Below are 11,867 nucleotides of genomic sequence, written 5' to 3' on the forward strand. Positions count from 1 at the left end.
GCAGCCCATAGCGCGACTCCTCCGTCACTACTGCTCCCTCCGCCGCCACTCCCGGCTCGAGCAGCCCCTCGTGCAGCTCCTCTTTCTCCAACCGGCGCAGACCCTCGCGCACCTCGTCTGCCGCCTCCGGTTGGAGCGGCTCATCCACCACTCCCGGCAGGAGCAGCCCTTCACCTGGCTGTTCCCCCTCCTCCGGCAGGCGCAGATCCCCGCGCGCCTCGTCTGCCACCTCCGGCTGCTGAGGTGCCTCACGCGGCTCCTCCACCGCTTCACTGTCCTCGGGACACACCTGTGGTGGTGGCGCCCAGGCCCAGAGCAGCGCCGCCAGCTCCCCAATCCTTTCCAGGTGCCGCTCGGACTGGTCCTGCAGCTCTTCCTGCTGGCGACGCACCTCCGCCGCCTGCTCCCGCTGGGCGGCCGCCATTTCGGCCACCCTCTGGGCCAGCTCCTCCATTCCCTGGCTCCGATATGGACCCGCCGTGCTGCCTCCTGGGTTTCGGCACCAATGTGGCGTGAATAAGACACGGCGGGACCACGGAGCAACGTTCAGAGTCATCTTTATTTACATCTCACCACACCACAACACCTCCAAACCCCTCAGTCCCCGTGTTTTTAACTAGGCGGGCGTGATTAAGGATGCCGTGCAGGTGCGTCCGCCCTCCCTGCACGGCACCGCAGACCACGCCCCACCACACAGTTATACATTTAATAAATCACCAAATGAATCCAAGAAACGAGCAAACCTGTTCCGACAATTTGAATTTGTATTCCCTCAGCTGCAGACTCGCTGCTGTTTAAATGTTTGAAAAGGAAGATTAGATATAAACAAACGTCAAACATAGACTCAGTCTGCCTTCACATTTGATATGAGGCCAGCACGTATAGTGGCCTCAGCAGGCTATTACTGAAATACACGTGCTATATCATAAACTATGATATAAACAAGGAGGTCCTATTAACATGTTTAGTTTTAAAGGACACCTTCCTGCCTTTAGTCTCATTCATGAGCAGTATTCGTTTTCTTCTAACATCCAGAAGTCTGCACAATGTGTTTCATAGTTTGTAACAAGCCTTTGACAGGTAAACATAACATGACCGAAAAAGCAAAAAAAAAAAAAAAAAAAAGAGAGAGAGAGAGAGAGTGTTGACATAAGAAGAGAAAATGCTCTCAATTATGGAGACAGGCAAATGGTTCATTTATGTTTGATGTGTGTTTATTCCTCCCTAAATATCGTCGGTGAAGTTTGCCATGCACGTCAGATTTTCCTGCGCATTTTTATACCTCTGCCAACAGAGAGAGAAAAAAAAATCACATTCTAACAGACAGCTGGTGCTTAGAATACAGTTGAATAACTATTAAAAAACAGATGATATTTAGATGATAGTTCAGTCTAACACATGTGCCAGTGGTTCATTAAACGTCTGTGAAACTATGCAGTTATGAAACGTAACTTTAACCTCAGCCAAACCGATTTGCTCAGTTGTAAATAAAACAGCGAAGTAAACGTGACCCGACAGACAGAACCTGAGTGAATGAAGTCCAGCGTTTAACCACTGAGAGCTAAAACTCAGCTGAGGTTTGAAAGCTGTGTGCTGGTGATTGGACATCAGCCGCTGATAAAGCTGTTCGCCTATAAAGTGCTCTGTAAGGAAACGAGCTCCAGCAGCTCTGCGCTCGGGGAAAATACTATATTTACTTATCTTGTGCAGTTAAACTGTGACTATCACCAGGTAACTAGGCGTGTTTCTTGAATTAGCAGCAGGTGTTAAACAGCTGACAGATGAGGAGGAGGATGCATGCAGGTAAACTGAGGGTCTGCTGAGCTGATCGCTGGTTTCGTGAGAAAAATGTCAGCTCGTTCTTTATGTTACAGAAGCACAGAGACACAAGACCAGGCGGAAAAGAGACGATCGTTCGGTGAAAATGAGAATCTGCGAATGCAACATGTGGAACACGGAGAGTGGAATATGTAAACAAACCGGTTAATGTACCCCCCTCGGTGCACTCTGCATGCTAACTGTTAGCAGAGCTAGTGAAATCTCTGAAAACATCTGAGCACTTTTGCAAACATGTTCTATGTTGACAACCTGACCAGACATACGTCGCGACATTCGCGGCTAAAACACTGTTAAAAGTGTAGCTGGTGACAGAAAAACGGCCTGTGATTTGATCTGCATTCTGGGATAACTGGCTGCCCCAAGTCTACACAAGCAATCGATTATCTAGGATCGACCTGTTTTGACTTACTTTGCACGGCAACCAATCAAATGTTAGAGAAGCTGCATGGGCAGCGTTAACCCCGCCCCCTGAGTTTGATGGGTGAGGCTGACAGATAAAATTATTTCATGACGAGAGCCAGGCGTCAGGACTGCCAAAATGAAATAAATAAATATATCATTAAATAATTAATTAAATGTGTCAATAATTAATTAAATGTGTCAATAATTAATTAAAATGTGAAATACATAAATAATTAATTAAATGTGTCAATAATTAATTAATTAAATGTGTCAATAATTAATTAAAATGTGAAATACATAAATAATTATTTAAATGTGTCAATAATTAATTAATTACATGTGTCATAACTATTTATTTAATTAATTAATTCCAATTTTAATTAATTATTGCCACATTTAATTAATTATTTAATGGTGTATTTAATTAATTCATTATGGCAGTCCTGGCGTTCCATACAAAACGCTATGGCAACAAAACAACAAGCTGTTTCCAGTGCTTAATATTTAACATGTCTTTGTTATAAATTTTATTTGTACAAATCTGTGATGTTGATGTGCACAACGTGGGATTTAGACCTCGGAGGGTTAATCAACAAATCACGAAAAATTAGGTTTAAATTTCTGTTCATGACGGTGCAGATTTCTGACATTTTGTGTACTTGAAGCATTTAACAATTTAATTGTTTTCTAATAAAAACTGTGTGAAACTCAAGTTAGAACTGTGTTTGTAAATGAACCGCCCCATGTTGTGTAGCTTTCTGGATTTTATACTTATTGGGCTACATATCAATTTACTATACAGGCTATACAGTAGATAAAATCTAACCTCACATGTTTTATGTAACTAAAGTGTTTAATCATGTGGGCTACAGACAGTAATCAAGTTATGGACTATATTGATATGAAAAACATGCATACTTAGTGCATTTGAATCATTTTAACCATATGTAACCACCTGCATGTCATGGTCCTGGGACTTCTACCTGGTTTTTTGTGTGTCTTGTATTGTTGTTGTTTGATGTCAGCTTTAGGGTCCCTCGGTTGTTCTGTTAAGATGTTGCTTATTTGATTTCCCCTCGTGACTTTACCCCCTGTGTGCCCCCTCTGTGTATCTGCCAGCCCCCATGCCTCGTTTCTCCTCCTTGTGTTTTATTCCATGTTTTCCCAGCCCGCTATGTCTGTGTTCTCTTCCAATCTGGTCTGCGTCTCTGTGTGCTTCCTGTTTTACTTTGATAGTCTCCCGTCAGTGTTGTGTTACTCCTGCCGTGTCTCGTTATGATTATCAGTGTCGCCTGTGTTCCCCGTGTGCTCCCACTTCCCTCGTTAACCCTCTGTGTATTTGTGTCCACGTCTCCTACATTACCTACATAATAGAGCTATAATAAATGTTTGTTTGGGGTTTTTTTAAGTACAGAAATCAGCTGCTAAAATAATTGTTTTGACTTTTTGGGAATGCTTTACGGTCTGTTCTGTAGGAACGCTGAATTAATATATTGACTGTCTGGCCCCTTCTGGCTATTTAATAGTTGCTGAAGGAGATTTTGTTCATCCCCAGCTAATCTCATCCATATTTATATAAAATCTAGCATACTCCACACCACACAAAGTCAGAAGCCAGTTAAAATCTGTATGTGGTACCTGAGGCGGTGCTGCACTGACCAGTTGTTTCTGGCTATTTGCTGGTTCAGCCTGCCTATCACTGCAACTCTTGGCTCTTATTGGTCAGGCTGGTGTGTGTGTGTGTGTGTGTGTGTGTGTGTGTGTGTGTGTGTGTGTGTGTGTGTGTGTGTGTGTGTGTGCATTGTAAAGACTTGATTCCCACAGTCCAAGTCAGGGTTTTAAAATGCGTTGCTGTCTCCATCCAGCATCAAAGCTGCATTGAAATTTCCTTCAATGAAATTTTGGCTCAAAGAAAAACAGTGTTGTTACTGTCAATCTCCAGTTAAAATAAAAGTGTAATTAAACCAAACGAAAGTAATGTACTAATGCTGGTCAAGACATTACCTGTAGCTGAGTGACATTTCCTCCAATTTCTGTTGGTGTCTGCAGTTTCCACTGGGGCTTAGTGTCACCTCTACTGCTACCCGACTGCACCACCATCCTCCACATTGCTATGCGTCCATTGGTGGTGCCAGCTGCTAGGATTTCTGAGTGTTGCAGAATTTTTAAAAAAGCAACGAGTTTTGTTTTTTTTAACCTATGCATTTGGAAACATTCAGGAATATGGTGATGGGAAAGAAAAAGGTGGTTTCCATGAAGTCTCCCTCTCGCATCCACCTTCCATACTGCCAAAGCTCCAGACTGTCAATAACAATAATAACAGTAATAGTTAACAGTTAATTTGCCTAGCACTTTCAAAACAGTTACAAAGTGTGTTAAAGAACACAATAAAATCTTAGTTAAAAACTCAAAAGAAAAGTTCAAAGAGTTAAAACACGAAACGGTTTGTTTTCTTTTTGCATTGAGCCAGGCTGCACAGACAGCTAAGAGTGTCTGATGTGCAGAATGCAGGCAGTGACTTGGTTCATAAAAAGTGACCAAATCTGTAACAAGGCTTGTACCCATGTATCGTATACCCAAAAGGTTGTGAGGAGGAGAATGATGATTTATTTCTTTGAATTTGTTATAAGTCTGGCAGCTGAGATTTAAATGAGCTGGAGGTGAAAGATGGACTTCTGGCTGAGATCCCAGTAGAAGGAATTACAATTATTCAAACACAATGAGATAAAAGGATTTAATGGGTGTGATAAATGTGGTTGCACTCACCTGTTCACGGCACCTGATGTTAATGAGCAGAAAGGTAGGGTGAGCATGAGGCGAAACCTTCTGTTGACTGCAGCTTGAGCGCAGCTTGAATCATTTTGATGCATCTTTTGGTTTATGTATACTTCTGCACTAAGTTATGCAATAGGCCAATGTTGAAATTTGGCATAGTAAATGGTGCAGTTATTTGTGCAGTCTGTGCATTTGTTTAATGGTTTGAGGCCGTGTGCCGATTTGTACAGTGGACAGTTGTATGTGGAATAAAAGTAGCAAATAGTACAGAGGTGTATCTCATGGGGCGATCGTGGCTCAAGAGTTGGGAGTTCGCCTTGTAATCGGAAGGTTGCCGGTTCGAGCCCCGGCTTGGACAGTCTCGGTCGTTGTGTCCTTGGGCAAGACACTTCACCCGTTGCCGCCTGGTGGTGGTCAGAGGGCCCGGTGGTGCCAGTGTCCGGCAGCCTCGCCTCTGTCAGTGCGCCCCAGGGTGGCTGTGGCTACATTGTAGCTTGCCATCACCAGTGTGTGAATGTGTGTGTGAATGGGTGGATGACAGGTTGTGTAAAGCGCTTTGGGGTCCTTAGGGACTAGAAAAGCGCTATACAAATACAGGCCATTTACCATTTACTGTTGCACGTCATCTGTGTCCTCATGTTTAGCCTGCCGCGGCCGTTGGTTGGAGGAGCCGCAATAGTTTGGAAAGGAAGGAAGCAGTAAGGTCAGTTTCCATTCTGGGTTTTCAGCATTAATAAAGAAACCTGCAACAAGGTGAGTAATGTTTGAGGTCCAAAAGAAATCAACACAGAGAAATTTTTACAGTGCTTTTCTACTCTACCTGAACATTCAAAGCGCTCTATACAGGTTGCCTCATTCACACCTGTTCATAGAAGCCCTTTTTCTGTGCTTTCTACCTAACATTCACACACATTCATACTCTGATGAATGCATCAGAGAGTGACTTGGGGTTAATGTCTTGCCCAAGGACAGTTAGCATGCAGTCTGGAGCAGCCAGGGATCGACCCAAAAACCATCTGATTAGTAGATGACCTGCTCCACCTCCTGAGCCACAGCCACCCCTTTCAGAGGTAAAGAATGATTTAGAAAGTAAGTACAGTAATTTTTTGAGGTGATTTGATTAAAAAAAAATCATTTTTGCTTCTAATTACATAATTAAGGTGTAATTACATCTTCCAACAAATTGATACATAAACGTATCATTTATCTACTAAAAATACATAGGAGCTGGCGTCATGTTGTGGAAGCTGCCATCTTGCCCCACCATCATACACTGGCTGAGATGGGCATCGCTGCGCCGCCTTTTCATGTTTTATGTAAGTGGATTTATACATTACTTTGAATTTAAAGATGTCAAATAGCTCTTTCACACTACATATGACTATTTCACATTTGTACATGTATATTTTGGTGATCTCTTTCTCAGTATGTTTTTCTTCTTATGGAAATAAGCTAATTTTAAACCAGTTAATGTTAGGCTCCAGTGTCCTAAGAAATCACACCTTTCCCCTGATAAACAAATTGATTGGATTCTCTCATTGTGTGGGAATTGATTATCAATTACAACTTCAATGAGCCACTTCAAAGAAAGTTTCACCCGCGTGGGCAGCAACAGAAAGTCCAGATGTGGAAACAGAAGGTTTCCACATTAAAATATCGATATTTGAATCATTTTGGGGTAAATTGTAGTTTTTCATTAACAGGAACACAGTGGAAAGAAACTATCATTCAGATTGTCTACATTGGAAAGAACTACTCCCTCTTCCGCCTTTTATAGTCATGTGTGAAATACGGCTGTATAAATGTGTGGCAGCCTGTGGCGTGCGCACTCACAACAATGGCTGAGCGTAACTGGAGTCATGTTTTACATCCACAAACAGCCCAGACGTGGTTTGCGATACATGTGGCAAGAAAGTGAGGTGTTGTGGCAACACCACTAACCTTGTCAAACACCTCAAAGTAAATCATATCACAGAATATGACGAGCTTATGTTGAGGCAAACTGAAGAGGAGGAGAAGGACGGGTGCTGCTAGGGTGAGACAGACGTCTCTCAGGGAGTCCTTTAGTGCTGCAGGCAGGCAAGGTGTTCACATAGTGCACAACTTCAGGTTTTTGATTTCTATATGATGAATTCTGCATTATTAAGTGATAAGAACAAGTAATCTGATGTCCTGTAATGATTATGACGCTATAATTTGAGATACAATAAAAGAGTAAAGTTTTTGTACAAAGTATCGGAGCAGTATCGTCGATACCACCCTGAATTTTACTTGGTATGGGATCGGAAAGGAAATCAGTGGTATCACACATCACTAGTGATCAAATGTCAGGCCAAGCTGGAACTGATTCCTGTCTTCTGTAACTTCTACAACACTGTCCAATAGAGACACATGAATGAACTGCAGCGTCATTAAAAACACTGATGATCTTTATTTAAAAATGTAATACATTTACATCTGAATAAACTTTTAGGCATTACGCTGACGGAGGGATGGATGGACCATGAATGCTTTCTCATCCTTCTTGTCATGCACCATGGAAGTGTCTGAGGGGCTTTTCCACTTGGAATGGGGATACTGTGTCCACACTTCAGAGGTGGAGTTTCCAGCATCTCACCTGGGCCTCATCTGCAAACAATCAGCAGGAGGGCTTCTTAAACCAGCGCTGCCTGCTACTCCTCGCCAGTTTGTTCTGCCATCTCCAGTGGTAACTAGGCTTCCCCTCTGCTCCAGTTCTGGCGTGCTCCTTCCCTGTGTTTAACCTTGTTTTCCCTGTGTTTAGGTCTCCTCTGCCAACGTACTCATCCTACCCTCAAACTCCCTTACCCGTCCAGCAACTTCTTCTCCCTCTGTTGCAGAATTCCCGTTGGATTGTTCCCATCAGGAGCCAGGTGTTCAGTCTCTCGATAGCTTTTCCTCTGGTTCCTGCTGTCTGCTGACACTCCTAGCTCGAGCCACGTTCTCCATTCCCTCTCTTTAAACAAAGTCTTATAAATAGTTTAACCATGTGCATTGAATCTGCATTTGGGTCTAAGCTTTCTATGCAGGGAAGAAATCATCACAGTGACATCTATTTAATTTTCAATTCAATTTTATTTAAAGAGCGCCAAATGACAGCAACAGTCACCTGAAGGCGCTTTATATTGTAAGATATACTTACAAAGAAAACCCCAACAATCATATGACCCCCTATGAGCAAGCACTTTGGCGACAGTGGGAAGGAAAAACTCCCTTTTAACAGGAAGAAACCTCCAGCAGAACCAGGCTCAGGGAGGGGCGGCCATCTGCTGCGACCGGTTGGGGAGGGGCAAGGAAAATAGTATAAAGACATGGAACAGAGACAGAGGTTAATAACAAGTACCATTCAGTGCAGAGAGGTCTATTAAACATAGTGGGTGAAGAAGAAACACCCAGTGCATCATGGGAATCCCCCGGCAGCCTAATGCTGGGCATACACTGTGCGATTTTTGGCCCATTTTGAGCCGATTTTTCAGTCGTGCGATCGTTTTGGGGATCGTCCCGAGTTTGGCCTTGATCAAACTTCTCACCCCTGCGAGTCAATCCTACAGTTTGATCAGGAGCCGAATAACGCGACTGAAAAATCGCAGCACAGTGTATGCCCAGCTTATTGCAGCATAGAGGATTCAGGATCACCTGAGTAGGCCATCAGATTACTGAAAGGATACTGAAAAAACCCGTCGAAGTAGTCTTAGTCTTCATTGCTGCTGGTCGACTCAATTGAACACCTCTGAAGTTTGCACACAGGCAAGTATTCCTCTTCTTGCTCAAAATCCTCTCGGGAACGCTTCCTCGAGCCTCCAGTTTCGTGTTCAAGCTCTTCGTGCGCATCTTCAAATACTTCAGAGTCATCATCGCTCCATCTCATTCTTTTGTTTGCTCCTAAATCTTCTTCATCCCTCTCTCTAGACCTCTTCCTGGAAACACCTGGCTGAGGGTCCTCTTCTGGGATGTACTGGCGAACATCCATGCGGCCTTCAAATGCCTCCTCATTTTCAATGCCACCAACATTGAAAATGATCACAACCACAGCATCCCCGTGCTGTTCATCGTTGTCACCATTGGCATTATTGTCCCTCACATGAATATTTTGAACATCGTCGTCGTCGTCATCGTCATCGTCATCGTTGCCGTCGCCGTCGCCGCCGTCATTGTCGTCATCGTTGTCGTCATCGTCGTTGTCGTTGTCGTTGTCGTCGTCGTCGTCATCGTCGTTGTCGTCGTCGTCGTCGTCATCGTCATCATCGTCGTCGTCGTCATCGTCGTCATCGTCATCGTCATCGTCTTCGTCCCCGTAAAGGTAATTGTCATATTGTGCCAGTACTGAAGCTATTAGCTCATCTAGATAGCAACAATATTCATGGAGAGCGCGATACAGTCTGTTCAGGAAGCCATTAGCAGGTTCCTGATCTCCATTTGCCAACATTCGTGGGTTAACCTGTTGGCCTGCAAGATCATTAAATCTTTTAATTAACATCCATAACTATCTGCTGAAAATCTGTTTTTCATCAATTTCAAGACTGAGTACATGTGCTTACCGTTTTGGTTATTTTGTGGTCCGTCTCCACTTGCACTCATTTTGACTACAAGGAACACAAAACAACAATGATCACTAAACCTCAACCCAGAATGTTCAGAGAATTTGCTTTTTTTGTGATGACTTTAGGCTGCGTCCAAACGTACACGGCTATGTTTGAAAACGGACAATTTTCCTTTTTCGTTTAAAAAAAAATAATCCAGTCCACATGTGCAGTTTTGAAAAAATATCTCCTTCCACATCTAAACACTAAAAACAAAGTGAAACGCTGTCAAGAACACGCCAAATCTTAACCGTGTAGAAATGTTGGCCAATCAGAAGTCTAGAAGCCTGGGTGGGAAAACCTCATAAAACCTTACGTACTTCTGAGAAGTTTTTGTCTTTTTCTGGAAAAGCAGCTAATTTTGTGTTACTTTCACGTGCCTTCATCGTTTCAAATGTTAATAACTAAAGACAGACTCACAACTTTGGAATGGACTAAATGCATACAGCATACATAAATGTCATTTTTTTAAATTACATTTCTTCCAAACCGACGTCAGGATTTGGGTTGGGAGAGCGTCTGTGTTGAATGTAGAATCCACGTCTGATGTAAGCGTGTAAAAACTGCAGATACTAAGATTAACAGACACAGTATGTTGTCTACATCTGCCATTGTAGAAATTGATCTCACGTAAACAATAACGTGGCCACAGCGTGACTTCAACAGCGGCGCACACTTTTGACATTGCCTGAGTAAATGTCCGTTTTCCTCGTCCACACCTGAACACAAAAACGTGCTTTTTAAAAATCTCACCTTTCAGTGACTCAATCTGCTGTTTAGGTGTGGACGAAAGGCCCAAATGCAGAGACAAAGCTGCGCTTTCAAAAATAGCCGTGTACATGTGCACGTAGGCTCAGTTTCTCAGAAATTCTAATAGTTTGTTTGAGAACAAAACTTACGTCTTCTCTATTTTCCTAAATGAACAAAATAATCTGAGAAATAATCGTGTTAAAAAGAGCTTCTGTCACTCTAAGATATGATTAAGAACATTTTCTAATTTATGTATCATTTGTCAAATATTACATCAGCTGACAAATAGTTAAGTCTTCATTTGTTTTCCTGAATAATAGATCCACATCATCCTCTCTATGATGGAAAATATAGTCTAGTCTTGCACAATGTAAAGTACATAAATACTGTCCTGGCAAGCAGGGAAATCAGGCTTTATATATTTAAGTAAATGATCTTGAGTTTATAAACTGAAATTTGAGCTTACTTTAGTTCTTGGTAGATTACACAGCAGTTAATCCTCAGGGAAACGTCCAAATGTCACTAAATAGTGGTCTGCTTTCATTCGGTTGCAGTGTCTCTTCAGTTTTGTGTTCATATGCTGATGTTTTCATTCAAACATGCTTAAATGCTGTGATGTCACTTTAGCAGCAAAGACTGCGGAATGTGCAGAGATTCTTTTGACATCAAGTTGTTTGCTCAGATTTTGATATCTTTTAAATGGAGACAAAACAAAACGCTATGGCAACAAAACAACAAGCTGTTTCCAGTGCTTAATATTTAACATGTCTTTGTTATAAATTTTATTTGTACAAATCTGTGATGTTGATGTGCACAACGTGGGATTTAGACCTCGGAGGGTTAATCAACAAATCACGAAAAATTAGGTTTAAATTTCTGTTCATGACGGTGCAGATTTCTGACATTTTGTGTACTTGAAGCATTTAACAATTTGATTGTTTTCTAATAAAAACTGTGTGAAACTCAAGTTAGAACTGTGTTTGTAAATGAACCGCCCCATGTTGTGTAGCTTTCTGGATTTTATACTTATTGGGCTACATATTAATTTACTATACAGGCTATACAGTAGATAAAATCTAAACTCACATGTTTTATGTAACTAAAGTGTTTAATCATGTGGGCTACAGACAGTAATCAAGTTATGGACTATATTGATATGAAAAACATGCATACTTAGTGCATTTGAATCATTTTAACCATATGTAACCACCTGCATGTCATGGTCCTGGGACTTCTACCTGGTTTTTTGTGTGTCTTGTATTGTTGTTGTTTGATGTCAGCTTTAGGGTCCCTCGGTTGTTCTGTTAAGATGTTGCTTATTTGATTTCCCCTCGTGACTTTACCCCCTGTGTGCCCCCTCTGTGTATCTGCCAGCCCCCATGCCTCGTTTCTCCTCCTTGTGTTTTATTCCATGTTTTCCCAGCCCGCTATGTCTGTGTTCTCTTCCAATCTGGTCTGCGTCTCTGTGTGCTTCCTGTTTTACTTTGATAGTCTCCCGTCAGT

At 42.3% G+C, this 11,867-nt stretch overlaps 1 protein-coding gene across 1 annotated transcript; it reads right to left on the reverse strand.

Moving 5' to 3' along the window:
* Window positions 1-8,089: 8,089 nt before the first annotated feature.
* LOC146702941 (uncharacterized) lies at window positions 8,090-11,307 on the reverse strand. Its single transcript, XM_085466008.1, has 3 exons — window positions 10,831-11,307; window positions 9,573-9,617; window positions 8,090-9,480 (listed from the first exon to the last, which is right to left on the reverse strand). Exons 2-3 carry the CDS (start codon window positions 9,610-9,612, stop codon window positions 8,726-8,728), a joined length of 795 nt encoding a protein of 264 aa, XP_085322134.1. The 5' UTR covers window positions 9,613-9,617; window positions 10,831-11,307; the 3' UTR covers window positions 8,090-8,725.
* Window positions 11,308-11,867: the final 560 nt, after the last annotated feature.

The sequence above is a fragment of the Copadichromis virginalis genome, linkage group LG8 (genome assembly GCF_057382275.1).
Source record: "Copadichromis virginalis isolate Kocher_CV1m ecotype Utaka linkage group LG8, C_Virginalis_male_GT1.1, whole genome shotgun sequence".
NCBI classification, from domain to species: domain Eukaryota; kingdom Metazoa; phylum Chordata; class Actinopteri; order Cichliformes; family Cichlidae; genus Copadichromis; species Copadichromis virginalis.